The sequence below is a fragment of the Talaromyces proteolyticus genome, assembly GCF_021365285.1.
Source record: "Talaromyces proteolyticus strain PMI_201 chromosome Unknown BGW36scaffold_5, whole genome shotgun sequence".
NCBI classification, from domain to species: Eukaryota; Fungi; Ascomycota; class Eurotiomycetes; order Eurotiales; family Trichocomaceae; genus Talaromyces; species Talaromyces proteolyticus.
The window spans coordinates 401,590-427,140 of NW_025764281.1; the positions used below are offsets into that span (position 1 = coordinate 401,590).

At 45.2% G+C, this 25,551-nt stretch overlaps 12 protein-coding genes across 12 annotated transcripts; 8 read left to right on the forward strand and 4 right to left on the reverse strand.

The window, feature by feature from the left end:
* The first annotated feature begins 102 nt into the window (after positions 1-102).
* On the forward strand, positions 103-3,218 carry BGW36DRAFT_375992 (Hsp70 chaperone Hsp88). The gene is made up of 6 exons (XM_046215829.1): positions 103-157; positions 252-470; positions 581-612; positions 704-2,156; positions 2,210-2,518; positions 2,578-3,218. The coding sequence occupies exons 2-6, from the start codon at positions 396-398 to the stop codon at positions 2,866-2,868; spliced, it is 2,160 nt and encodes a 719-aa protein (XP_046072855.1). The 5' UTR covers positions 103-157; positions 252-395; the 3' UTR covers positions 2,869-3,218.
* A 74-nt stretch (positions 3,219-3,292) lies between these two features.
* BGW36DRAFT_416056 (putative 3-ketoacyl-CoA ketothiolase) lies at positions 3,293-5,156 on the forward strand. Its single transcript, XM_046219333.1, has 5 exons — positions 3,293-3,518; positions 3,649-3,738; positions 3,803-3,983; positions 4,050-4,623; positions 4,677-5,156. Exons 2-5 carry the CDS (start codon positions 3,677-3,679, stop codon positions 5,102-5,104), a joined length of 1,245 nt encoding a protein of 414 aa, XP_046072856.1. The 5' UTR covers positions 3,293-3,518; positions 3,649-3,676; the 3' UTR covers positions 5,105-5,156.
* Positions 5,157-6,358, reverse strand: BGW36DRAFT_375995 (putative zinc metallo proteinase). The gene has a single exon (XM_046215830.1). The coding sequence runs from the start codon at positions 6,264-6,266 to the stop codon at positions 5,217-5,219; it is 1,050 nt and encodes a 349-aa protein (XP_046072857.1). The 5' UTR covers positions 6,267-6,358; the 3' UTR covers positions 5,157-5,216.
* A 7-nt stretch (positions 6,359-6,365) lies between these two features.
* On the reverse strand, positions 6,366-7,772 carry BGW36DRAFT_375998 (uncharacterized protein). The gene is made up of 5 exons (XM_046215831.1): positions 7,624-7,772; positions 7,266-7,558; positions 7,114-7,208; positions 6,805-7,059; positions 6,366-6,727 (listed from the first exon to the last, which is right to left on the reverse strand). The coding sequence occupies exons 1-5, from the start codon at positions 7,702-7,704 to the stop codon at positions 6,558-6,560; spliced, it is 894 nt and encodes a 297-aa protein (XP_046072858.1). The 5' UTR covers positions 7,705-7,772; the 3' UTR covers positions 6,366-6,557.
* Positions 7,773-8,106: 334 nt separating this feature from the next.
* BGW36DRAFT_293631 (uncharacterized protein) lies at positions 8,107-9,690 on the forward strand (the record flags this gene model as incomplete). Its single annotated transcript, XM_046211016.1, has 4 exons — positions 8,107-8,166; positions 8,233-8,838; positions 8,900-9,065; positions 9,110-9,690. The coding sequence occupies 4 exons, from the start codon at positions 8,107-8,109 to the stop codon at positions 9,688-9,690; spliced, it is 1,413 nt and encodes a 470-aa protein (XP_046072859.1).
* A 2,453-nt stretch (positions 9,691-12,143) lies between these two features.
* On the reverse strand, positions 12,144-13,086 carry BGW36DRAFT_293328 (putative mannosylphosphate transferase; the record flags this gene model as incomplete). Its single annotated transcript, XM_046210991.1, has 3 exons — positions 12,144-12,189; positions 12,239-12,669; positions 12,727-13,086. 3 exons carry the CDS (start codon positions 13,084-13,086, stop codon positions 12,144-12,146), a joined length of 837 nt encoding a protein of 278 aa, XP_046072860.1.
* A 1,314-nt stretch (positions 13,087-14,400) lies between these two features.
* On the forward strand, positions 14,401-16,087 carry BGW36DRAFT_376004 (uncharacterized protein). Its single transcript, XM_046215832.1, has 4 exons — positions 14,401-14,981; positions 15,053-15,254; positions 15,322-15,714; positions 15,777-16,087. The coding sequence occupies exons 1-4, from the start codon at positions 14,722-14,724 to the stop codon at positions 15,993-15,995; spliced, it is 1,074 nt and encodes a 357-aa protein (XP_046072861.1). The 5' UTR covers positions 14,401-14,721; the 3' UTR covers positions 15,996-16,087.
* Positions 16,088-16,516: 429 nt separating this feature from the next.
* BGW36DRAFT_396191 (putative retinol dehydrogenase) lies at positions 16,517-17,419 on the forward strand (the record flags this gene model as incomplete). The annotated part of the gene is made up of 2 exons (XM_046218130.1): positions 16,517-16,544; positions 16,788-17,419. 2 exons carry the CDS (start codon positions 16,517-16,519, stop codon positions 17,417-17,419), a joined length of 660 nt encoding a protein of 219 aa, XP_046072862.1.
* Positions 17,420-18,040: 621 nt separating this feature from the next.
* On the forward strand, positions 18,041-19,261 carry BGW36DRAFT_376006 (isopropanol dehydrogenase). The gene has a single exon (XM_046215833.1). It carries the CDS (start codon positions 18,080-18,082, stop codon positions 19,205-19,207), a length of 1,128 nt encoding a protein of 375 aa, XP_046072863.1. The 5' UTR covers positions 18,041-18,079; the 3' UTR covers positions 19,208-19,261.
* Positions 19,262-19,421: 160 nt separating this feature from the next.
* BGW36DRAFT_376008 (uncharacterized protein) lies at positions 19,422-21,292 on the forward strand. Its single transcript, XM_046215834.1, has 6 exons — positions 19,422-19,569; positions 19,621-20,253; positions 20,338-20,392; positions 20,449-20,690; positions 20,778-21,085; positions 21,145-21,292. The coding sequence occupies exons 1-6, from the start codon at positions 19,472-19,474 to the stop codon at positions 21,180-21,182; spliced, it is 1,374 nt and encodes a 457-aa protein (XP_046072864.1). The 5' UTR covers positions 19,422-19,471; the 3' UTR covers positions 21,183-21,292.
* A 212-nt stretch (positions 21,293-21,504) lies between these two features.
* BGW36DRAFT_460325 (uncharacterized protein) lies at positions 21,505-22,748 on the reverse strand (the record flags this gene model as incomplete). Its single annotated transcript, XM_046222088.1, has 3 exons — positions 21,505-22,001; positions 22,082-22,453; positions 22,517-22,748. The coding sequence occupies 3 exons, from the start codon at positions 22,746-22,748 to the stop codon at positions 21,505-21,507; spliced, it is 1,101 nt and encodes a 366-aa protein (XP_046072865.1).
* An 853-nt stretch (positions 22,749-23,601) lies between these two features.
* Positions 23,602-25,544, forward strand: BGW36DRAFT_145370 (uncharacterized protein). The gene is made up of 5 exons (XM_046209467.1): positions 23,602-23,737; positions 23,797-24,402; positions 24,466-24,813; positions 24,876-25,177; positions 25,230-25,544. The coding sequence occupies exons 1-5, from the start codon at positions 23,640-23,642 to the stop codon at positions 25,268-25,270; spliced, it is 1,395 nt and encodes a 464-aa protein (XP_046072866.1). The 5' UTR covers positions 23,602-23,639; the 3' UTR covers positions 25,271-25,544.
* Positions 25,545-25,551: the final 7 nt, after the last annotated feature.

Here is a 25,551-nt window from a genome sequence, read left to right on the forward strand (position 1 = left end):
GAGCCCGAACAGTCCAGGAGGAGCCAGAAGATTCGATAGCGCTGAGAAAGGAAGCGCTTTTATACAGCCACTCGTAGGAGACCGTACACAGTAGAATTGTTTGTTCTCTCTATTCCCATCGCTAGCATCTTGATTTGATTGAATATATTCATTCCCTCTTATTAATATTGCTGTTAGTGGCACTGAGCAGGACAAGCCACGCCGCCGTACGGGCACAAAAATAATTGAAAAAAAAAGGCCCAACTACTTACCTCACTGGCTCCACCGGGCTGATCCACGCCTGTGCAAATTCCTCGCTCCGCTATCAGTGCCCGCACTCGTCCTCTTCCTCTGTTTCTTCTTCCATCTCCCTTCCGATTAATATTGATCGTGGACATATCATCTAGATTTTCGCCATGAGTGTCGTCGGTATTGATCTCGGTGCCCAAAGCACCAAAATTGGTGTGGCTCGCAACAAGGGTATTGATATTGTATGTTCTGCCCCTCCGCCCCTCATTCTGTCCATACTTTGCGCATACGCCATGCACGCGGCATGTACCGGAATTGTTCTAGCTAACCCTTACTTTTTCTATCGTTATAGATCGCAAATGAAGTCTCAAATAGATCCACGCCGTAAGTCACAATCTACCCCTTCTGTTTTCGGATTATTTCCCCGGCCTTTTCGCAGCAATGGACTGAATGGACTGACGGTGTGATGTAATAGGTCTCTTGTTGGATTCGGCCCGAAAAGTAGATACTTGGGCGAGGCAGCGAAGACGCAGGAGGTGTCCAATCTCAAGAACACCGTCATTGGCCTCAAGCGTCTCATCGGTCGCAGCCTGTCAGACCCGGATGTGCAGGTTGAAAAGGAATACAACTCGGTTGCTTTCTGCGACGTCGAGGGCCAGGTCGGCGTTGAGGTCTCGTACCTTGGTAAGAAGGAGAAGTTTAGCGCAACCCAGCTGGTTGCCATGTACCTGAACAAGATCAAGCAGACCGCCTCGCATGAGATCAAACTGGGTGTTTCGGATGTTGTTATTAGTGTGCCCGCCTGGTTCACAGACGTGCAGCGCAGGGCAATGTTGGATGCTGCTGATATCGCTGGCCTTAAGGCGCTTAGACTCATCAACGACACTACCGCTATCGCTCTCGGTTACGGTATTACCAAATTAGACCTTCCCGGTCCGGAGGAGAAGCCGCGCCGAGTCGTATTCGTTGATATTGGCCACAGCAACTACACTGTCTCTATTGTTGAGTTCCGCAAAGGAGAGCTCAATGTGAAGTCCACCGCATGGGACCGCCACTTTGGTGGCCGAAACTTCGACAAGGCGCTTACCGAGCACTTTGCCGACGAGTTCAAAGACAAATTTAAGATCGACATCCGTAGCAACCCTAAGGCTTGGGCTCGTACATTGACCGCGGCTGAGAAGTTGAAGAAGGTACTTTCGGCAAATGCTCAGGCTCCTTTGAGTATCGAGTCCTTGATGGACGACATCGATGTGCGCGCCATGGTCAAACGTGAGGAGTTGCAGGAGATGGTTAAACCTCTTTTGGAACGAATTCCCGTGCCTCTGGAACAAGCTCTTGCAGAGGCGAAATTGAAACCCGAGGATATCGATAGCATTGAGATGGTTGGTGGATCTACCCGTGTGCCTATCATCAAGGAGACCGTTAGCAATTTCTTCGGAAAGCCCCTATCCTTCACTCTGAACCAAGACGAGGCAATTGCTCGTGGCTGCACATTCAGCTGTGCCATCCTGTCTCCCGTCTTCCGTGTTCGTGACTTTTCCGTTCACGATATCGTCAACTACCCCATTGAGTTCACTTGGGAACAATCCCCAGAAATCCCAGACGAGGATACCAGCTTGACGGTTTTCAACAAAGGCAATGTCCTTCCTTCTACCAAGATCTTGACTTTCTACCGAAGACAACCATTTGACTTGGAGGCTCGCTACGTGAAGCCTGAGGCACTGCCAGGCAAGGTCAACCCTTGGATTGGACGATTCTCTGTCAAGGGAGTCCAGGCCCAGGACAACAACGAATTTATGATCTGCAAGCTCAAGGCCCGTCTCAACTTACACGGTATCCTCAATGTCGAGTCTGGCTACTATGTGGAAGACGTCGAGGTTGAGGAGCCCGTCGAAGAACCCAAAGAGGGCGACAAGAAGGACTCTGATGTATGTTACCAAATATCAGAAGAAATGAGATGTTTGATACTAACTGGATACAGACCATGGATACGGACACCACCAACGGTGAAGGTGAAAAGAAGACTCGCAAGGTCAAGAAACAGGTTCGCAAGGGCGAACTGCCAATCTCCAGCGGAACTGCTGCCCTTGAAGACGTGACCAGGAATGCTTGGACCGAGAAAGAAAACGCCATGACGATGGAAGACAAATTGGTTGCCGACACTGACGAGAAGAAGAACGAGCTTGAATCCTACATTTACGAACTCCGCGACAAGGTCGAAACAACATACGCAGAGTTCTCCAGCGAGGAAGAGAAGGAGAAGCTGCGCGCCAAGCTGACTGAGGCTGAAGTAAGTTACATTGGATATACACAAACTTGATATACACTGCTAACTGCTAACTTTCATAGGACTGGCTTTACGAAGAAGGCGAGGACACCACCAAGGCTATCTATGTTTCAAAGATGGAAGAGATCCGCTTCATCGCCGGACCCATCATCCAGCGATACATGGACAAGATCGAAGCCGAGCGCCAGGCCGTTTTAAAGGCTCAAGAGGAGGCAGCCGCCAAGAAGAAGGCCGAGCAAGACGCGAAAAAGAAGGCTGAAGAGGAAGCCAAGAAGGCGGCCGAAGAACAAAAACCAGAGAGCGCGGACGCGGAGATGAAAGACGTGCCAGCAGAGGGCGAGGGAGCCGAGTAAAAACCAAACAGACCAAGAAGAATTTCCTATTGTGGAGAAAACCTCTTTTTTTTTAATAAATCATGACACACATGATATCGAAGTGTGATATGTATTGTCAGGTCCAGCATTTTCAATCCTGGAATAACGGCAGTCTTTCTACAAAATTCAACGTGAATGAAGTGACGGATGGTAATGAATCGAGCAACATTGATGAACGCCTGCAGAATACAATACAAACATGCTATGCTACTGGCGTGAGGGATGGGGGCTGTTCATTAGTAAGGAATTAGACTAGATCTTATACAAATATTCAATATTTGCATGTGCCTTCAGCTTGTGGCGATTACGGTCAATAAAATACTAGAATATTCTTCACGAGTAATCAGTAAATTAATTATTAAAGTAATCAATAATCATTGTTTTGCATTTATTATTATATTAAGAAGGATACGAGTTTCAAGGTTGCTGTTCTGGATCGCAGCTGATTTACCTCGGCAGATGCCAGGCCGTCGGACATCTCGGCTTAGCAATATTCGGCTCCAACGTCCTCCATAAAACATCGAGTCAGCGTCCTGACTGTCGCAGATCTTGTGAGTCTCTGAACAACTCTGCGGTACAGATTTTACCTTGAAGAATTTCTTTCTCGCTTTTGCATAATATCTTATCAAGTAGGTGTACACGCACAACCGTTCGTTGACGTCGTGCTTCCCCGCATTCTACATCTCTGAGCTCTTTCATCAACGAAATTCACCCCCGATATTACGACATTCACTAACCGCTTTTTCTTTCTTCTATCAGATCTTGCCGGGTTTAAAGTCGATTCATCATGGCCGTCGAACGTTTATCCTCCATCTTCAACCAGTTGAAGCCGTCAGCAGTATCAGCCATGTAAGCCACCGTGCTGCTTCTTCTTATCGCTGGGACGACGAGTATTAACATAGGTATTGTGCAGCACACAAAAAAATCCCGACGATGTCGTTATTACGCTTGCTATCCGGACCCCATTGACCAAGGCTGTCAAGGGCGGTTTCAAAGATACTGGGCTGGATTACATTGTCTATTCATTACTTAAGGAGCTTGTTCAGAAGTCGAATCTGGATCCGGCGCTGATTGAGGATGTGTGCTTGGGAAATGTCAGTTTCTATATCTAAATTTCTTCTGATTATTATTATGAGAACATGCTGATAGTTTTGGATCAGGTCAACGACGGTAAAGCCGCTTACCTCGGCCGCGCCGCCGCCCTCGCCGCCGGAATCCCTCACACCGCAGGCGCATCATCCGCAAACCGCTTCTGCGCCTCCGGCCTGAAGGCCGTCCACGACATCGCAAACCAAATCCGCCTGGGTGCGATCGACGTCGGCGTGGCGGTCGGCGCAGAATCAATGTCGACCAGCGACCGCGGGCCCAACCCGTTCCACGAGGATATCCTCGCAAACCAGGAAGCCGCGGACTGCCTGCAGCCCATGGGCCAGACGTCTGAGAATGTCGGCGATGACTTTGGCATTACTCGTGAGATGCAGGATACCTACGCGGTGGAGTCGTTCCGCCGCGCAGAAGTCGCGCAGAAGGCAGGCTGGTTTGATGATGAGATCGTCCCGATTACCACCAAGGTCAAGGATCCCAAGACAGGTGAGGAGAAGACTGTCACGCTCACCCGCGACGAGGGCCCGCGGTACGGAACTACCCTCGAGGGTTTGAACAAGATCAGGCCTGCATTCCCGCAGTTTGGAAACAAGACGACCGGCGGTAACGCCAGCCAGGTCACTGATGGAGGTATGGTCATATAACTGCATATATATGTATAGAGACAAGCTGACAGTATCTAGCCGCCGCCATTCTCCTGATGCGCCGCTCTAAAGCCGTCGAACTCAACCAGCCCATCCTCGCCAAATTCTGCGGCGCCACCGTGGCCGGCGTGCCTCCGCGCGTGATGGGCATCGGCCCAACCGCCGCCATCCCCAAGTTGCTGAGCCAATTCAATATGAGTATTGCCGACATTGACATTTTTGAAATTAACGAGGCGTTTGCGTCGATGGCGGTGTATTGTGTCAAGAAACTGGGTCTTGATCACGCAAAACTGAACCCCCGTGGTGGCGCCATTGCGCTGGGACACCCGCTCGGAGCGACTGGCGCGAGGCAGATCTGTACGATTTTGAGTGAGGCGAGGAGGACGAAGAAGAAGGTGTTGGTTACGAGTATGTGTATCGGGACGGGCCAGGGTATGGCCGGGTTGTTTGTGAATGAGCAGGTGTAAACTACATGTATATGTATCTGATTGAGGATTATGTGGGATGTTGAAAAGGTACATGTATTAATGCTCGTTTCGTCATTATTGAGAATGCTATATGTAAATACGAGAAATTGATTCACGATTGCTCTTCAGAACTGGGCCCTTTCCCTCGCTGTTGGTCTCTCTTCAACCGATCCTCCGCAGCTCTAGCCAGAATATCCCTTCGACTCAGTGCCGATCCTCGAACGTCGTTCCCACTGCCCCCCAACACAAACTCACCACCCGTCCACCCTCCATGATCCATCGCCCACTCCTCCTCCCCATCCCCTTGCTGCTCCCAATCGCGCGGATTATAAAACTCCTCCTCCGACAACCGATGCCCACCCCTCGTCCAATCCCCGCTCTCGACTTCCTTCTCAATCTGCTTCGTCAAATCCCAAAACAACCTATCATGCTCACTATGCACACAATGCGCCAACTCATGACACAGCGTCTTCCGTATCGTCCGATAATCCCTGTATCCATCATACGCATCCGTTCGCAGCCGCAGCTCAATCACCTCCCCTTTATTCCGATTCAGCCCTAGCGTGCGCGATTCATGCGTGGTGTGCTCAGCCGGGTTCATTTCCGTGAGAAGCGGTACCGAGAAGCGATGTTTCGCCATGGCGAAGCGTATGCCGGGGTCGTCGCGTAGCCGTTCGAGGAATTTCAGGCTTTTGTCTGGGTGTGGCAGGTAGGATAGTGGTTCACAGCGCCCGAATGTGTAGGTGGAAGAAGATGGGGAGGAGATGGTGTGAATACCACCGCCGCCGGCGGGTCGGCGGAGGATTGGAGGATGGGATTGTCGGAGAGCAGTTTCACGGGTCCTGAGGCGTTGTTGGGAGGTGCTTATGCTCTCGTTTAAAGAGTTGATTTCTTGTGGTTTGGACCCTAGCAGCGTGATTTTGAGTTTTGGTGAGGAGAGGGAGAGGAGGGAGGCGAGTGGGGTGGTGTTGTTAAACGGCGCCTTTTGGAGTCCTGGTTTTGGCGCGATGAGGAATTTTTGGTTTTCGGTGGGGATTTCTAAGGAGCTGCTGGTTGAGATGGTGTGGGCGAGGTCGGCGAGGGTCGCGGACGGTGGGAGGTGGAAGGTGTATGGCGAGCCGTGGTGGTGGACTGTGAGGGTCAACATGTCAGGGTCGCTCATGTTGAAAACAGGAGGCGGAGCTGTATGTACAGGGTAGAACGAGAAGATATACACAGACAGTATATAATAATCATATAATCATAATATACAGAGGGATGAGATGGAGTCGTTATCTTAACTTATTATTATCGCTTATCTAATCGCCGATGCGTAATCACGGCTGCCTCGGCCCGCAGCTTCGAGAAGGTACGGCGGTCACGTGAATCTGCCGCAAATGGAAGGATTCTAGTATCATGAAACTCTGCTCTCATTGGCTCATTGCTTATCCAAGTATACAGAACACTCTCATCATTACGATCGCCCCATTCTTTGCTCACTTGTCAGTAGGGACGCCTTAGATGCGTCAATGAGGCCTCCAATCCATTCAGTCCCCTCCGTGCCCTTTTCGAACGATTCTTCCACTTCCAATTCACCCGTCTTTGATATCTCTGGAGTTCGCCGAATTGGAAACACCGATGATCCTGAGAAGTATCGTTATTATTATTATATCGACAAAGAAGATTTCATTCGTCAACTGATAAATGTAAAGGATACTCACCAAAACTAGCAGGCCAATAGTTCAAATAGATATTCTCCCAATTCCCCGCCGGAACTTCATAAAGCTCATGCATCATACTTAGATCCGGATGCTCCTTGACCGTATGGTTCCACCAATCCCACCCTGCGCGGTGCGCCGCGCCGTGAGCAAACTCGTTGAGTCCGCCTATGGATTTGAAGTAGAAAATGTGCATTATTTCTCGAGCGGCAGTGCGGCTTGGATCCGAGAGGGAGATCCATGCGGTACTGCTTAAATCTTCTCCATTAATTAAACACCAATCTTTTTGCATTGGAAGGATAGAGCGCTTACATCCGTATTTCTTGCGATTTTTCTCTAAATCTTCGTGCATCGCATTGAAATATTTAACTATCTTTTGGTATCCTGGGTACAGGATACCAAGTGGGCTGGAAGAAAATTGATTAAAAAGAGTATACAGAAAGAGAAGTAGATTGAGTACACACTGATTACTTCTTGAAGCCAATATAATCACGACAACTTTTTCACTAGACATCGTCTCCCCAAACCTTCCAGTTTCGTCTGGAATCTGTGCCGACGTCTTTCCAGGGAGAATTCCTTGCATGTATCGATTTGGTAAAACTCCAGACATTATCAACAGCATATCTAGCGTTCGATATGCTAGGATGACTAGAGCAGGGAGAAATGTGATAACTGTTGGGAACGTCCATGTCAGGATTCCTTGCAGCAACGCCGCGGCGAGAAGCCAGCTGGAGCCATGGAAATTGTTGGCGATAATCTAAATTAAAACTTAGCAAGGGTGGTTCAATGTTATATGTATTATTGTTTATTGGCAATACGGACTGCATATATCGCTGCTTTATCATTTACACTCGACTCGGGCTGTCGATATATGCGTTTGAAAGCAGGTTCAAGAGGAGCCATGATTGAGAACTTGTCTGGTGTAACGGGGTGATGTTTTATGAATAGTAATTAACATGTAAACAATTATTCTACGTATGTATTATCCGAAAATTTGAGCACCAGGTCGCGAGAGCAACGCTCCCCGGCTGATTAAATATTATTTGAAATAATCGGAGCAGCTTGGACCTTCTGTTATAGCATCTTAACATTTGGAACCAATGAGATTCATGCGGTTAACCATTTTTACTATTTTTAGCTGCTCGACATTAGCGCCGAATGGACTTCCCAATAGGTGGTGGTCGATGTTGATCTCCAACGTCGCGATTTCAACGCTGTTGACAATGGGATCAACAATCCGGTTGAACTGCATTCATCTTCAATCAATTTGAACAATTTAAATAGTATCGAACCTGACAGGATAAAATGCCAAACGTTGGACGGCCGAGCCGGGACTGCCAACCATGTCGACATCGAAGAATCAGGGTATGATCGAAATCAAATCTTGACTGAAATAGTAAATAACATGAAGTTATATTAATTTGATCAAAGTGCGATCTCGCACGTCCAGGATGTACTCAGTGCCTAAGGAGGGGACTGCGCTGCCACGGATATCGAGATGAAATATCTGGGCGCTTTCAAATCGAGACCACACACTCAATTCAACTCAAGATTAAAATTGATGGTCGCAAAAAACGCCATTTGGTCAATACAGCCTCCGAGAAAGATCGGTGCCACTATAAGCAAGAATCAACGCAGTCGCTGATACTCAGCCCTTCCCGAGAATCGCAGCTGAAGAAACAGCTCCTTCTCTGGAAAAATCACCAATTGGCACATGCAGTATCGAAACCACTGCCAGTGATATGGACCGATCATGCGTTGCCGCTTGCCTGTGACAAGTTTGCCTTTTCGTGTCCTGTGTTCTCGACTGTCCATCGATTACTGTCTCGAGCAGAAGAGGGTTCTGCGACGTATCTCGCTGCATACGCAGTCGGATGTGCCTACCTAGCGAGCATGGATCATTCGAATACTGCTCTCTCGCGACATATCAAAGCGTATGCGAAGGCTGTTTCTGCCATGAACCTCGCTCTCCGTGATGCGGAACAAGTGAGAAGCGATAGTACCTTGTTGGGTGTCTGGTTATTGGGGCTATACGAGGTGAGATTGACACCAAAGCTGCTCTTATTAGGCTTTTTTTGATGAAAATGAAATGAAATAGCTAGTGGTTGCGACACCAGAAAAGGCACATAAAACCTACTCCTGGGACATTCACAACCAAGGTCTACTGCAACTCATCCGAGTACGAGGTCTGGAGCAATTTCAAGACCAAGATGGGAGAAATCTATTCTGTATTATTTTCAATAATTTGGTGAGTAAGTCTATAAGTAACTGTGGGCCTTGTAATAATCTCCAGAATAGCATAGTCGAGTCCTTGCGCCTGATAAGCAGTACTTTGTGGAAGCAATTACCTGGTTCGAAGCAATATATCAACATTGTGCAACATGGGAATACCCATTATTGAAGGTTTATCGTTTTTCATACAAGTGTATGCGCCTCTGCAGTTCGATCAGAGATCTTCTCGCTCAGAAACATGACCACAACATGCCGTTTTCAGCCATGCAGTCCATTTTGCAGGAGGTCGATGAGTTGGAGAGTACAGATGATCTCCAATTTTCTTCAGCATTAGCGACTGACTGGCCAATAAATCTTCCGTCGGAACCATATGACTTTCTGAATCTCGGTTACATGGCTTCATACATCTTGCAATCCAACTACAGATTACGGGTTACGTACCACCTGAAAGATCTATTAGACTCCGCATTATATACCTCTGATTATACATCGGAGATGACCGACAGATTGCAGGAATCACGGGATAGGTGTCTGAAAGAGGTGTATTTCCTGAAAGAAAAGATACAATCATTCTTGCCATTGATTCGCGATACACGTTTTCGAAGCATTACAAAATTTGGTGCAGATGTCTTTCTTCATCAGCCCTTACTTCATTAGAATATCAACAAACCATAACAGCCAATCTAAAACACCGAACGATACTACGTCGACAGGGGTCACGCAGGGCTCTTTCACTCCTAGGCCTAAAGATACATTCTGCTCAGTGAGTTCGACCGTTGGGTATTTGACTGATTACTCAAAGCAATGGAGACTATAGTTCAGATTGGATAATACATAGAAAGTCACACGGGAGATCGTCGGTCCCCGTCCAGATCTAGTTCGTGCGGCTCGCCGCTCGTAAGAGTGGCGAGCCTGCGGCCGGGGGAGGCATCCAGGTGGCCAAAGTGCAGTCTGGGAGCGGTGATGTTCGTGTGGCCCTTCGTGATTGGATATCTCTGTGAGCTGTTGGCAAAAGTTTCCTATTAGTTTTTTCCACTCTGCTATGGCTGTGTCGTAGATAGCAAGGGGTAAGTATATATGGAGTAAGTCTGGGTGATGGTGAAAATGCCATGGTTGTGAGTGGCTTTTGGCTTAAAAACTGTGGTGAATCGCCATTATAAGTCTCTAGATTCGCTATCCTAGGCTTGTTATAGTGTATATTAGCTATATATTATGTACCCATTTATTAATATTATGCTTAGCGTGTACATTATGTATATGGGAAAAAGGATAAGAAGATCTATGTCTTTTTAGTATTTCTTTAAGATGCACTAGTTAATAATTTGCTCCAGAGTGCCATTCTATTTATATAGTTCGCATTTCGAGTGTTTTTATGGATTTGAGTATTTCAAATTGTATGTTATGCTTGGTCTGGATATACCAATTTCCTGAGCGCTAGGTTCCTTAGTGTCTTCATCACGCTGTTCCACATCATGATTAGCAATCTACTGGCTGTGATTTATTGATTTTTGCGACATATAGCAATAGTAGTAGTAGTAGTAGAAGAAGAAATATCAATTCATTTACTCTTCTCTAAATTACTAAATATTCTGGACTTTGCTATCACCCAGGAGATCTTTAACTGCTAGTGTTATTTTTACTTTTAATTATTAGGGACATAACACGTAGACGATCATAGTTGTTGCTCGGCTCTTACTGGACAGCTATGAGGATATTCATATTGCAAGCTATTCTTTGGATCTTCGTATCGTGGACTGAAATCTTTTATGGTGTTAAGTCAGTTTTAGAGACTAGCAATTGCCTATTGTTCCACTTTAAGAAGTTCCTTTGATTCTCCTAGGTGACTTATATTCACTTTGATATTATGATTTTAGTCTTTCACTTGAATTACTTTATACTTTCAAAGTCATTTTATCTTTTTCTTTTTGATATCTTTCTTAATTGTTACTATCTTTATATCCTTCTTGGTTTTTACCAATTTTAAAACAATTATCATTTCTTCCATCTTAATTAGCTATAAATCACTTTGGTTTGTTGTGAAGATTGTTTATATCACACTCATCTTTTTGGACCAAAACACTAACTGCGTTGAGCTCAATACTCTTGTATTGTATGTATGTGTATGTATCTAGTGGTATTTTTGCATTCCTTGTTGTCTTACTATAGGGTCACTAATTAGGGCTCGCCTGTGGATAAGCCTTCGGATTGCCGCAATTAGTAGACTTATTGCGGCGTAGATGGAAAAATTTGCTCAGTTTTACTTGATGTTGTGATGCCTACCGCTTGCGAAGTATCGCTTGCATGTGCCTCCAATAAGGATCACTTCAAGTGTGCGAAACAGTATTTTTCATTGGTCCCTGAAAGTTTTTGGCAGTCTCCAAGTGTACTACATGCCATAAAGCCAAGAAAACTCATGCTGTCCACTTGTTGCCGATCCAATCTCACCGTCATGTTTACATACAAGAACAGCCCAAGACGACCTTGCCAGTGAACATAACAGTGCTTCCGGAACTGGTCAAAGCTATTATGGTTCTTCTGGACGTACCCGCCTTTGTCGAGGCCTCGCTGAAGTAGTGCTAGCGTCATTTGTCATGACTCCAATTTCACGATGGGTAACTAGTTGTATGCTAGATCACCGATAATGCGGAGGATCAACCCCGTGAGACCCACTCGTGCCTTATAAATGTCGAGCCTCAGGCAGTAATAATTTTCACTACGAGTTAACTTTATCAGCAATGTGATCCCTTATTATTTGGATTAGAAATTCTACGCAAATTAGAGAACACCCCTGGAATATTCGGTCATTTATAAAGACCCCCATGAATAAAACAGAAAGCAAACTCAAATATTTGTACAAGATTGATCGTCATATATGCTCTTATTATATTAGTATAGGCATGACCAAACTAGTCATATATACACCTACATCAATGTGTAGGAATGATATGTATGTACAAGTGAGATAGGGTATGAATGTTTGCGATGTCCTAGTATAATGACTCCGAAATTTGTATACTCGTCAAATCGTGTGGATGAGGAATAGGTTGGCATCCGTCGATAAAATAAAGTATCTAGTGACAAGTCCTATGATAGGCGTTAATCGTGAGCGATCATGGACTGAAAATCCACTGTCCTTGCTCCGGATACCATGTATGACTAAAACCACATTAGTGCACTATTCTAGCCATATCCAGAAGAAACCTACTTATGATACTTCGTCCGCGTAAGCGACTTGACAGTGTACTCCTCAAGCAACATCTCCTGATACTTGTACGGCACCATGGCCGTCACCCCCTCAAATGTGCTTTCCCGCAGCGGGAATAAATCCTCTGTCTCGTACTTGTGCCAATTCTTGCACTCCCACGTATCCGGTTTACCCACCGGGTCGAATCTGCTCAACGCCGTGATATCAATGTACAACCCGTTGGTAGTGTCTATCCAGCGCGCATCGATAATGTTATGGCCCGGCCCCTGGTCTCGAAAGTATGCCCAGGGATTAATGTCGAGCATATACTCTCGTTTGTACTTTCGATCTGGTGAGACGTATTGCGAAATCGTCCGGTTGAATTCCCGCGCCATACGGGTTAGCGTTGCGTCACGGACTTGGGTATCAACATCCCAGTCCCAGGGAAGAAGCTGCCCGTAATAATTAAGTTAGCCTTTTTCCCTTTTTATCGTCGATCCATTCCATACCTTCCCGTTCCACCACCACCCCAGCAGCGTTCCATGGGATATCCACGTTTCTAGCTGGTTCTCGCGGAAAAAGTCGAGATATGCCCGCACCATGTGGTGCAGCGTTTCGACCCGTTCCTCATCCGACACCATCTCATGGAAGTACCGCGTGTCATAGTGTCCGAGGCGGTCATCGGCGCCGTTCTCATGGCCGACGGGCTCATGGAAGTATTTGTCTTCTAGCGCGCGATCGAGACGGAGATAACTCAGGCCATCGAGCACGGGAGGAGGGATGGATATAGGAATGCTGTGCGCGAGCGACAGCGTCAACGACAACGATAACGACCCTGCGGTCGCGCATAATATTGTCCAGATCTGCATTCTATGTCACTGCGGTATGGCACATCGTTGAGGAATTCTGGGATTCGTCGGGGGTTTGGAGTCCCAATACGATTCGGTCCGCCCAGCGGCGACTAAGTAGCGACGAGTAGGACAGTCACGACACAGCGCAGCCTGAATTTCAGCTTATCGTGGACACTAGGCGTACATAAAATTCCTGGTTTTTGTGCGCCTTGGCACATGTACGCCAAGACCGGTTTCAAGAATGCCCAATACCAGATCCTCGATTGAAGGACCGTTGATGGGCGCGAAAGGTGTTTTCTGAAGTGTAAAAGGCAGCAGGAGCAGGAAGTTCAGCATCGAGAGACAAGACCCAGCTAGCAGAGACTAGCCGCTGTCCATGTGTTCAAACTTCAGCCGCCGACGGGGTTGGCGTTGCATTACATTATTATAAGATAGTAATACGATTCACAAAGCGCGGCAGCATGGAGCAGGCCGATTAGATGGGGCAAGGCTATTGGACAAGACTCTGATTACAGGCCATTCCTCTTCACTCGCTATACTGAAAACAGTGAAAGCGGCAAAAGACCAGCTGGGGAGACGCGTGCTGAGTTGCTTGTTGCGGTTAGCGTGTGTTGGCCAAGCAATCGGATCAGCGCATCTCCCCGGTAGCTTCTTCCTAGTATTATTTGATAATTAATATAGTATTATTATGGAGATTTAATACGAGCGCCGAGACTGCTCAAAGTACAGTTCAAATTATCTCGGCTCTTGAATTATTATCATGCATTATCCTGTATTCAAGGACAAGGGACTATGCGATGACGTTACGGCCGACGCAATCGTCCAGCGTACTGGTATTTGAGATCGCGATAACCATGGTAGTAGTCTCCCCTTTTTGGTGTAGTGTTTTTTCGGCCAACAAAAAGGGTCTGACGCAGGGCTCCAAAAGCTTGTCAATCCTGAAATCTTGTCATGTCAAAAGTGGGTCCTGACAATACCTCTATAAAAAGTATTTATGTATGAAGTAATTCGGAATCTCTCTAATAATTGTTAATTTTCGATGATTAAGTCTGCTTCTAAGATCTTAGTCAGCCTTAGAACATTGATACTGATATCTTATAGAGACGTGTGCTGTACAAACACCCGTGATTTTCTTATTTTTTAACGTGCTAATAACGAGCAGAATTATCCTTTATAATCCTGGCCTTTTTGGTATGATTTTTGGGTATTTTTAGATCACAATATTGTTTCAAAGAAAGAGATAACTTGTAAAAGTTGAGAAAATTAGTGGGGTGTGCTTTCGGCCAAAAGTCATGACGTAATCACTAATCCCTTTGTCGTGGGAAACCTTCCGAGAGCATCTTTCGCTTCGTTCCACAATCAATATGGAATTTATCTGTTCATTTGGCGCGCAATCATGCGACCGCCATTTCTGGGTTCTTGGCTTCGGTCCCATTAGTGAGCCAGATTTACCCCAAGCATATTCGTATGAGACCCCTGCGCAAATCTCGATCAGAAATATCGCAAATATCATCCTAGAGCATTAGTACACTCAGTGCTAATTGATGCTTCACTTCATTCTTCACTTTATTTCCGTCTTAGCGGTCGAATATTAATTATTATTAGTGATGACATCTCTCCGCCACCGTCTAAAAGCCGGCATCATGAGGAGAGATGGCGCTGACTGAGGACCAACTCTTTGCTATCTCAGTCACTGAGCGCGTCTGCTCAGCCATCTCCTTGACCAGTGCCTGCGCTGCCATGTCGACATACCTAATATGTAAAAAGTGTCGGAAACCTATTATCAATCGGTTGATCTTCTACGCTTTATTGGGGAATATCGTGCTCGATGTGGCAACTCTCATTGCACGATCAGCAATACCACAGGGGACACAAAGCTCGCTATGTCAGATTCAAGCATTCTTAATTCAATGGTATGCACATCTCATACAATGAATGAGTAATCCACTATGATACAATTTGTTGACTGAATATGTGTACGCAGGTTTTTTCCAGCGGATGCAATATGGGCCCTTTGCATAGCATGGAACGTTTATCTAATAGTCTTGCGCGGGTATGACTACGACCAGCTGCGGCAGCTAGAGTGGATATATGTTCCGATCTGCTACTTGCTGCCGTTTATTCCAGCCTTTACCTTCCTTTTCATTGAAACAGCGGAAAGGGGGAAGGTTTACGGCCCAGCGGTGGTACGTTTACCTTCAGCATTGGGCTGCTCATATACTGTTGTAACTATTGATTAAACCTTGTTATTAGATTGAGTGTTGGATTTCTACCACGTGGGACATACTTCGGATTGCAGCTCTCTACGGTCCTGTTTGGTTTTTCATCGTCTTAATATTCGTCATATACATTCGCGTGGGTCTACTCATCTATTCGCGTTTTAAGCAGCTTCTACAGGTCTCGAGTAATCACTCTGGCATTGAGGGTCCACATCAGATTGAGAGTTTCTCCACAACCGACAGATACGAGATGACTGTGGCGGTATCCCTTCAATGCGAGGAAAGTAGACTCCAGAGACAAGAGACAGCCGTGGGATCTTTTACCCTCACCACAACGCGTGATAGTATGCACTCAAACCTGGACACTGCTGCTTATGCGTATTTAAGATACGCTTTCCTTTTTTTTATAGCATTGCTCGTCACATGGGTTTGTCTATTTTGCTTTCCCACAGTAATGTCTTCTCTGTCTGGCTAACGACAGCTTCGCAGGTTCCATCTTCGGCAAACCGCCTATCTACACTAATCAATCCCGACTACGTAAGTTTTGGGCTCCAATATACTGCGTCCTTTGTCATTCCGCTGCAAGGATTCTGGAATAGCCTTATCTTTTTCAATATCTCTCGGCGGGAGTGTAAAGCTCTCTTTATCCACACACGTGACGATATTGCATTAAAAGTGAAAAGGTTATTCGATAATAGTGTTGAATAGTGGGAGATCATGATGTCCTAGCCTTTTAGCTTAGATACTTGTTGCCTGAAAGCTTCTTATAATTGTAAACAATATTACTAGAAGTTATAGCCAATCTTTAATTAATAATCATAGTAATGAGTGACAAATATCCCACGATCTCACCTGTAGTTATGTATGTATAAGTAAAGAATACTATAAACTGATTGGAGTTTTACAAAAAGCTAGTTCTCTTTCTTAAGATTTCCTAAGATAAAGATCTAGTGAATGTTACTTAAATGAAGTAGAGTGGTAATTCTATAACCGATGAAATGCTTCAAATGCCAATCTCTAAATCCGCATGTACATTGGTTTAAATACGAGGGCTTATTATTGAGAGTCGTGTGGGTCGATCGTAAGCAAGAGGACATAAAGATTGGTTTCTTGACGTAAATATCCCTGACCTACCTCATATGTTGCTGCGGAGATATCACGGATTTAAACAAGTCCCTATAGAGACCGGCGATAGCTTTGAGTAGATACCTCCTTTCTAAACCTATCCTATGTCGCTTGGCGCCAGCTGGCTTGATGGTTTTCTATATAAATCGACACAATATAAGACGAGTTCAATTCAGCAAACTACAGATTAAACCCCCAGAAATTGAAGCCTCCAGAACAGCGTTATTGATGCATTCACTCATTCACTGCGACTTCACTCAACTGGACAATGTCTGCAAAATAATATCTGTCTAATCACCGGCGCCAACCGCGGCATTGGATACGGTGTGGCGAGGAATCTTGCCAAAGAGCATCCAGACTACCTGGTTATCATAGGCAGTCGCACTGCAACTCATGGTCGTGATGCTGCCTCATCTCTACACGCCGAAGGTTTCCCATCGCTAACTAGTGTTGAGATTGATGTTACTTCAGACAAATCAATCGCTGCAGCCAAAGAACTTATCGAACAGCAATACGGGCGTCTCGACGTCCTCGTCAACAACGCCGGAATCGCGCTAGATGTGAAGGAAAAAGGAAACTATCCAATGCGCGAGATGATGCAACGCACCTTCGATGTCAATGTATTTGGAGCTGCCGCTGCCACGGAGACATTTCTTCCTTTGCTGGAGAAATCACCAAACCCGCGAATCGTCTTCACGTCCTCTTCCGTTGGTTTGTTGACTAGAACTGCGGATTGTTCCGATCCGTGGTCTAGTGCGCCTATCCCGGCTTACCGTGTGAGTAAGGCAGCCTTGAATATGCTTATGCTTTACTACACCAATCAGTTACTACAAAAGGGGTTCAAGGTCAATGCATCCTGTCCCGATTATATAGGCACGAATTTAAATAGTGGTCGGGGGACAGGCACTTTATATCAGGGGGCTGAGAACCTAGTTCGATTAGCAGTGCTTGACAAGGATGGTGTCACAGGGACATTTTCGACTGCTGAAGAGACTAGGCCTTGGTAGAATACCACACCATATATAGATAATAGCGATAAATAACTTCATAGTTACATAGCTACTTGCCCCAAAAATTAGTTGATTTATACGGTAGGTGATTGTGGAATACGTGTGGATAGTTGGAATTCAATACAACATACATATTCGTTTCGATAAAAGACCACAAATACACTTTATATTATTCATTGTTAACCTATATAATAAGTCTTACGAAAACTTAGAGATATTATTACGAAATTATACAGAAACAACTGAAAGCACTTGTCGACACTTCTGCAGCCAACCAATCAGAATGTACCCGCACATGCATCCGCATTCGGGGCTTTTCTCTGTCAGCAAGAGGCTTCAAATGACCAAATTTTGAAAAGAATGCTTGAACTTTCTTTCTTTCTTCTATTTTGAATTTTTAATTCTTTTTAAAAATAAAATGAAACATACAAATTATCACCGAAATTTCCGGTTCGGTTACCCCGGGGATTGCGGCGATAAGAAGTTTACGAAGATGGCGATCTCGTATTACCGGGGTTTAATATCATTGTCTGTTTTAGGGCCATGAATTACGTCTATGGATGGGTCGTATAAATTGATATAAGAAGGACAGATGGAGCCGTAATGACAACGATAATCCTTCTACATCTGCATTGCGCTCTTCGAGGATTTTTCAACATGGCAACCGCAAACGAAAACATGAAAGCTCTAGTCCTCCATCAGCGAGACCAGCCCATGGCACTCGAGACTGTACGTCGACCGGGAGCTAAAGCTGGAGAGGCAGTTGTGCGTATTCTAGCAGCAGATATTGTGCCATACATGCTCGAGGTTCTGAACGGGAGTCGCCCCTATCCTCTCTCGTTGCCAATGACCCCTGGCAATACCGCAATCGGCAGGATATTTGAAGTTGGACCTGATGCCGTTCATCTCACTCCTGGCCAGCTAGTATTCTGCGATATAACCATTCGTGCTCGCGACAATCCATCGGTTACGATTCTGTTTGGTATCCACGGTGGCGGCTATCCAGCAGCCAAGAAACTCATGGATGGCGAATGGCGGAATGCGACGTATGCCGAATATACTCGATTTCCTCTCGAAAATCTATTCCCGCTCAACGAAGACTTACTGCTAAACCAGTTTCACTATACCATTAACGATATATGTATAATGCCCGTCTTCCTAGTGCCGTTTGGAGGATTATCGGAAGTCGATGTCAAGCCAGGCGAGATAGTGATTGTGGCACCAGCGACTGGGAGGTATGGAGGTGCGGCGGTCGGGGTTGCGCTTGCGATGGGCGCTACGGTTATTGCTGCTGGTCGAAACAAAGCTGCACTGGAAGCTCTGGAAAAGATACATGCTTCTAGCTATCGTCTGAAAACTGTTGTACTCACGGACGACCTGGAGAGCAACATAGAGATCTTTCGTCAGGCAGCTGGCAAACCGGACGGGGCAGATGTATTTCTAGACCTTTCACCACCTGCTGCTAAAGGAAGCTCATTGCTATCATCTGCCGTAAAGGCTGTGCGTGCTAAAGGCCGGTGTGTTATCATGGGAGGCATGCCCAGCCCTATCGATGTGCCATATCTAGATGTTATGTTCAAGAGTATACGCTTGCAAGGCCGATTCATGTATGATCGATCTCATATAGAACAGTTGATACAAATGGTGGAATCGGGTTTACTTCCTCTAGGAGAGAAGGCAGGGGTTCATACTACGGAGGAGTTTGACCTGGCATCAGTCAATGAAGCTCTCCACGCAGCAGGAATGTTATCTGGATGGGGAGCGCATGTCGTGTTGAAGCCATAGGAAGTTTTCTTCTAGATTGAAAAATCAATCTATGGTGGATGTTAAATAGTACCCGTGAACTTTTATTTCGATTTAATTTTGGGAAAAAAAATAATACACTTCTTCATTGGTTGTTTCGCTTTGGCAGATGCAGTGACTAATTAGATCACGCGATTATTTGTGTAGTTCCAGAAAATTAGTCATTATCCTCAATCAAATCTCGACCAAACTATCCGTTCACACCCCCGCAGTCTTTTGCTGTTCTCTACAATACCAATCATCCACATGCAGTCACCGGACCAGGCACCGGAAGTCTGCGTGCGATGCAGAAATCAGAAGCGCAAATGCGATAAGCTATTACCTATCTGCTCCCTCTGTAAAAGGTGAATCACTATGACATGGACCCAAGACTAATTCACTCACAAAGTATACAGACTTGGCCATCCTTGTCACTACAAGTCGCTCATGGTATTAGGAAAATCGTCAGCTGAGCCGATTACCACTCGATCAGTCACCTTGTTTGATGCAGACGTCCTCACTCTACAGGATATTTTCGAAGCAATCTATGCTCGTTTCAAAACGGCTATTGGCAGCGAATCAGAGGCGGGCAGAGTTGCTTCAATTTACTTCCGAGACTTTGACTCGTGTTTTCCAATTATTGACTCTGCCCAGTTCTTTGAGCAGCTATCGAGTTTCTGGTACTTGCACCAGGTCGAGTTTCGTCTGCTTGTACTTTCTATTTATCTGATGACAGCTATTCCAGAAGAAGGGGAACTGTCTCGTAAAGCCCAGTCCCTGTACATCTTTATAAAAAGCTTAATTGGAACTTTGGATGGAATTGGAATTAACTCAGTTGAATTGATACAGTGTCGCCTGCTTATGACAATGTTCGAGCTGGGACATGGAATGTGTCGATCTGCATATATCTCAGTCGGAGCGACAGTTAGGGGAGCTGCAGCTCTAAAACTACACGATGAGCAATTAGAAACCTCCCTCGACTCTTCCCATGTCCTAAAAAGCCGAGAGACAATAGCACGGGTAAAGTGGGCAGCACAATTGATGGACCTGTAAGCAGTCTTGAATTTCGCTGGGGAAACTATTCGGAAAAGTCTCGTTTTAATTGAGACTGTTACTGAGTAACTTGCATGCAGACTAGCCTCAGTCCATACAAACAGTCCCAGTGCATTCGCGATGATAGCGAACACGGTGAGCTTTAGCTTGACAAATATGGCTTTGAAAATAACCATTGATTTGGAAATTAGGAAGTAGACGATATGGAGGCACGTCAAATGATGAGCTTTGGTAATCAATTCGCTGCTGTCTTTCGCTCCTTAAAGATCCTTGTACTGGCAATGTCACATGTGCATGACTCCACAGCTCGTCACGCCTATAATAGTGCGCGCGTAATGGAATTACAACAAGTTTTGAATGCCTTGAATGACGTGTTGACGCAAGAAGCAGAAACATCTCAACTAAATAACGTCTCAATGGCTTTGTGTTATAGGTAATTCAGTCTCATTCTCACTCGAATGTTATCCGTCTTTGGACATATCTGTAGACCGTTGCTAACACAATTTGCCTTCTCATTTAGTGCTTCCATGATTCTATTACAAAACTGGCATCATATATGGAACCACGAAGATGAAGCAAGCGAGAAAAACTCTTTATTATTTCTAGAGCGGAGTATGAAAGAATTCATCCACCAGTGTCGTCAGCTAGCCAAGGATGCTCCACTAAACGAGTTGCACGGTGTTCTCATTTTCACTGCATTCCCCATCTACAAGGCCGCTTCAATTTTAAACTATGACTCGAGGAGAATTAAAAATTTAGATCGTCTTCAATCTATAGGAACTATGAAAAGAGCACTTAAGAATATTAGTCGAAAATGGCTAATCGGCAGTACGTCTCTTCGTCATGCTGTCAATACTATTTCTTCCTTCGCTGACAGCTGGATCTAGAGCAATATTTGGAAAAGATTGAAGAAGGAAATACATAGAAATTTATTACAAAGCGCGGATTCTCGTACCTTATCATGAATATTTGCTCATCGATCCTACATACATTGGAAGGCTTTTCTGGCTGTTTATCCTCTATATTTTGAACTACCCTCTAACTTTTAGATTCTTGATCTCTAAAATTGTTTTAGGTAAATTAGAAGATAAACTAACTTTTGAAGATTTGAAAGGTAGTATCTTAACCTCAATGTCGGGACCGTAATCTTTCCTTGTTGGATGTACATGTATGCTGGCCGATGTGTCTCCGTTCAGACAACCCAGCTTGCGCATACGAGAATCTAATCTGCTATGTAGTTGTCTTACTTATTGTGTGTCTTCAGTCTTGATTTCTGCAATAGCCTTTTCAAAGTCCTTTAAGAATCTCCATGCTCCAAGGGACTTATATCCAGCCTTGTCCCAGTCGGTTATAGTCTTTGGGAAAAAGGGCAACACATCCAGCAAACTCGTGTCATGTGCAATGATGGTAAATACATCTGTTGATGCGTCAAAGGCCTGCATCTTCTCGATTGAAGCTTCGGCGTCAGGAAGGGAGACATTCATCAATGAGTTCGACTGGTAGAATGGTGTTGTCCGATAATCCTTACCCTCTTTTTTCCCGGGGTGAATGGTTTCTAAAACGGAGGCGGGACAGACCGATAAGAATGGTGTATTGTCATTCGTTGGTAATGGGACTTCAATGTCGTTAGGTAAAGATAGCAGCTCGGTTGGACGGTATTCGCCTGGGTGGTGAGCCACGTCCCCTCCTAGGAAGATGAATTTGCTATTTGAGGTCCGCGCAAGAGCGCTGATATGGTCATGAGCTGCTCATTACAGATGACATTAAACAATAGAGATCAGAAAACTGAGTGAGTGATAAGTTTGGCAGCATTATGCGACTTACTATGCCCTTTGGATTGCAAGATATAGAAACTTCCATCCCCGAAGTAATCAATAGCCGGATACCCACCGATACTAGCAGCAGTAGAAAAATCCAACTCGATGATTTCACGTCCGTGAAAAGCATCATCTGCCACTAATGAATCGGGATTTTTTGGATAGCCAGGGAATGTGGTGTTGTTTGTTTTGAATCCAGGCCCGACGATAAGGGAAGTCGATGGCGGAAATAGAGACGGGTCGCCGGTATGATCAACATGATGATGTGACCAGATGACTGCATTGATAGACCCCAGTTGTATACCAGCATCGACAAGTTGATCAGTCACGTCTGATTTGATGTCCATTACCGCATTGGCAGCCTCAATTTGATTGAGAACTGGGTTGATGGTGGTCAGAGTGCCTGAAGGCATGCGTCATTCTCGAAAACAAAGACACTCACTTGCAGGAGGCTGCTTCTCCTTCCATGCCTTCATGAGTCCTAAATCGTAAAGAATCCTCTTGTTTTGAGACTTATTTTCAATCAAGAAACTGTAGCATGGAATATCCAATAGATCGTGACCCGGAATTGGAGTTTGGACCACATATTTTGTTGGCACGGTGGTACGACCGCCGTGAATGATGGATACTTCCACAGACTGTTCTTTCGATAAGGGTAAAAAGATGTTTGACATTGTTGTCGATTATAAGCTGGAATCTAAGCTGCTTGAATTGAACGTCTGTAGGCAAAGACTTGACAATGTTACTGGTCTGGGTTAATCAGTCTACCATAATGGTCACAAAGCACTTTTTATAGTCGACTCAATATGAAACTATGTGGAAGATTTCAATTTCAAATATATATGTTAGAAATCCCATATTCCCCGGAGCTCTTCTTCTCGGATTAATAATATACTGATGGTGCCGACGGCTGCGGCCGCACGATGCTGCTTTTGCTAGACTCGCTTAGAAATGACCGATCTCTATGCTACTTCTCATTTTAATACTTTGGTCCGTTTTCTAGGTTTTGGATGTGTTCTTGATCATCAACGTGTAAGGCGAAAATGCCTTTCAAGAAACCCTCCCACCAGACTACCTCATCTGACGGTTTGCAACGAGTCGGCGATACAGCGATCCCACTATAAACAGGTAGGTCTAGTAGATTAGTCGTATTTTATTGTTATTATAATCAATTTTCATGACCTTACCCAGCTTTAAGGCATAAAGGTCTCTTTTTAGTGGGCAGTAGAGTGGTCTTTCGGGGTTTAAGCCCCTAATTTCCTGCGCTGCCTGCCCCGAACTGGTGCCAAAACTCTTAAATACAACTACGCGTTCTTCGCCCCAAGCCACTTATCTGCGCAGGGCGATTTGGGGGCCTTATAGGGGCTGGGGTGCCCCGGCCATCCTCCTGGAAGCCAAACCTGCGGGAGTTGCCTTATGGTTTAGGCCCGGTTTGGATTGGCGTTTCTTAATCAGGAATAGTGGTTTCAAGGCGTCCTTCCGAGCTTCTGATATCTGCGAGGCTTACAAATGAATCCCAATATCTCACCAGCAGTCCGAAGCTAGCGCCAATAGGTAGCTAAACCATGGAGGACAATGAGATATCCCCTAGAGTTTGTTTGAACTGTCGAAGCGGAAAGAGGAAGTGCGATAAAACCTTACCGGCATGTTCTCGCTGTTCGAGGTACCAACAGACCAATTCCTCCCCCCACTACATTGGCACTGGGACTGATTGTGTTCGAGATTACAACTCCATTGTAAATATTCACCACAGTCCTACGAACATGCGTCAAGTCGAATGGTATGGTCTATAGTTGCGGATTATACGCACCGCATGTCGCGTATTCGTACTTCCTATACCATCATGCAACAAGATGATAGCTTTATAACCACCTATTTTTCAACGATCCATACTTGGCTACCTATTATCAATAAATCTCGATTTCAGAGCCACATTGAGATACATCCATGTGACTCTAAGGAACTTCTACTGCTTATGAGCATGCACCTAATTGTACAGCGACCCGACTCTCAGCCCGTGCGGGGCATGATGGACAATGAGCAGTATCGAGCCATCAAGCAGCTCTATTCCAACTTATTTCTTGAGGCAGAAGGTAGCCCATCAACCGAAATTCTACAGAGTGGCGTACTTCTAGCTACATATGAGTATGGCCATGGCATGGTGGATACAGCTTGCCATACGCTTAGTTTGTGCATCTCCGCAGGCATGGCTTCGGGACTACATCGATCTAGAGTACCGTCTGTTTCAGACCTGGAGAATATGGAGAGTACGTGGAGTTCAACTAATGAATTAATCCGCACCTGGTGGGCCATTGTTATTAGTGATAGGTGCGTCCCAGCTAATCATTTCAGGCAGTCATGTCGTGCCATAAGTTTTCTCACACGATCCAGGCTTTTTTGTCTATCTTTCCCACCTGGGCAGCGTATAGCATTGACAAAGGTTCCAGAAGATGACGTAGATGACTTCCTTGATAACTTTGCTAATTCAGTTGATGGGAAAAAATACTCCTCTCCCAATCAGAAAACCTCAATTGCAAGGGCGTTTTATAGTCAAATTCAAACGTCGATATTGATTGAACGAGTTATCCGTTTTATTAACAAAGCAGATTCTTGTTTACAACCTAACAATGCTCAGTTCAAGGTTCTTGATTCCAAAATACGACAGATAATTCATGTCGCCCTCGAGGCGGAGACGACAAAACTCAACTCAATTTCGGAGGCTCTTGCAGCCGGCAGAAAGTGTGAACATCACTAAATTTTCTTTTCAAAGGCTAAATAATACTGATAAGTAAACATCTTAGTGCTCTACTCCTATTACATCAATGGTGTCTTGATTCTTCAATATTTCCGGCCTACACCCAAGAAGCCACAGAATCAAGAATGGCCATCGAGACTATGACCAGGATTATGGTTGAAACCTGCCGCGAATTTCTTCCGAAAATATACGCCGGGTGGTCCAAGTCTCATCACCCTCATGGTACTCAATTAGTGTTTTTGGCTGCCTTGCAGCTAAGACGATCTCACGCCACGACAAGCGGCCAGGGTAACCTGGGGATATTGAAGGAGATGTTACAAATCCAGTCTCGAAGATGGCACATAGCAGGTAGGTTTTCTCTTTGCAGAACTATTGGAATTTTCATTTAAGTCGGAACCAGCGAAGAACCTCGAAGAAATAAAACGATTAGAATCTGTATGACCTAGTCATTTCAGTTCCATGCGATTATATTGGTACATGGCCAAGCATACATATGTAGAAACAAGAAATAGCAAAATCCGTTAGGATCATCGACTATAGTGAGGTAAGACGGGAAACAGATATCTTGGCTATTCTACCTATTCGTCGTTGGCGTTGCAGGCAGTGTGTCAGAGTTTTCTCGACGTGTTGAGATCACGTCAAGTTATCTTACTCATTATCCAATATTAACATTACAACTCACTCGATGATACCAACCAGTTTAAATTATCGGTCAAATGCTA

Coding starts and splice junctions, on each gene's coding strand:
- BGW36DRAFT_145370 (XM_046209467.1), top strand. CDS start 23,640: ATGGAGGACAATGAGATATCCCCTAGAGTTTGTTTGAACTGTCGAAGC. Junction 23,738..23,796: donor GCATGTTCTCGCTGTTCGAG/GTACCAACAGAC, acceptor ATTGTGTTCGAG/ATTACAACTCCATTGTAAAT. Junction 24,814..24,875: donor GCTCTTGCAGCCGGCAGAAA/GTGTGAACATCA, acceptor TAAACATCTTAG/TGCTCTACTCCTATTACATC.
- BGW36DRAFT_375998 (XM_046215831.1), bottom strand. CDS start 7,704: ATGGCTCCTCTTGAACCTGCTTTCAAACGCATATATCGACAGCCCGAG. Junction 7,559..7,623: donor ATAAAGCAGCGATATATGCA/GTCCGTATTGCC, acceptor GTTTTAATTTAG/ATTATCGCCAACAATTTCCA. Junction 7,209..7,265: donor TTGGCTTCAAGAAGTAATCA/GTGTGTACTCAA, acceptor ATTTTCTTCCAG/CCCACTTGGTATCCTGTACC.
- BGW36DRAFT_376004 (XM_046215832.1), top strand. CDS start 14,722: ATGGCGCTGACTGAGGACCAACTCTTTGCTATCTCAGTCACTGAGCGC. Junction 15,255..15,321: donor AGGTTTACGGCCCAGCGGTG/GTACGTTTACCT, acceptor CCTTGTTATTAG/ATTGAGTGTTGGATTTCTAC. Junction 15,715..15,776: donor TAGCATTGCTCGTCACATGG/GTTTGTCTATTT, acceptor ACAGCTTCGCAG/GTTCCATCTTCGGCAAACCG.
- BGW36DRAFT_375995 (XM_046215830.1), bottom strand. CDS start 6,266: ATGAGCGACCCTGACATGTTGACCCTCACAGTCCACCACCACGGCTCG.
- BGW36DRAFT_376006 (XM_046215833.1), top strand. CDS start 18,080: ATGGCAACCGCAAACGAAAACATGAAAGCTCTAGTCCTCCATCAGCGA.
- BGW36DRAFT_375992 (XM_046215829.1), top strand. CDS start 396: ATGAGTGTCGTCGGTATTGATCTCGGTGCCCAAAGCACCAAAATTGGT. Junction 613..703: donor GTCTCAAATAGATCCACGCC/GTAAGTCACAAT, acceptor GTGATGTAATAG/GTCTCTTGTTGGATTCGGCC. Junction 2,157..2,209: donor GCGACAAGAAGGACTCTGAT/GTATGTTACCAA, acceptor AACTGGATACAG/ACCATGGATACGGACACCAC.
- BGW36DRAFT_416056 (XM_046219333.1), top strand. CDS start 3,677: ATGGCCGTCGAACGTTTATCCTCCATCTTCAACCAGTTGAAGCCGTCA. Junction 3,984..4,049: donor AGGATGTGTGCTTGGGAAAT/GTCAGTTTCTAT, acceptor GTTTTGGATCAG/GTCAACGACGGTAAAGCCGC. Junction 4,624..4,676: donor CAGCCAGGTCACTGATGGAG/GTATGGTCATAT, acceptor GACAGTATCTAG/CCGCCGCCATTCTCCTGATG.
- BGW36DRAFT_376008 (XM_046215834.1), top strand. CDS start 19,472: ATGCAGTCACCGGACCAGGCACCGGAAGTCTGCGTGCGATGCAGAAAT. Junction 20,254..20,337: donor GCAGCACAATTGATGGACCT/GTAAGCAGTCTT, acceptor ACTTGCATGCAG/ACTAGCCTCAGTCCATACAA. Junction 20,393..20,448: donor TCGCGATGATAGCGAACACG/GTGAGCTTTAGC, acceptor TTTGGAAATTAG/GAAGTAGACGATATGGAGGC.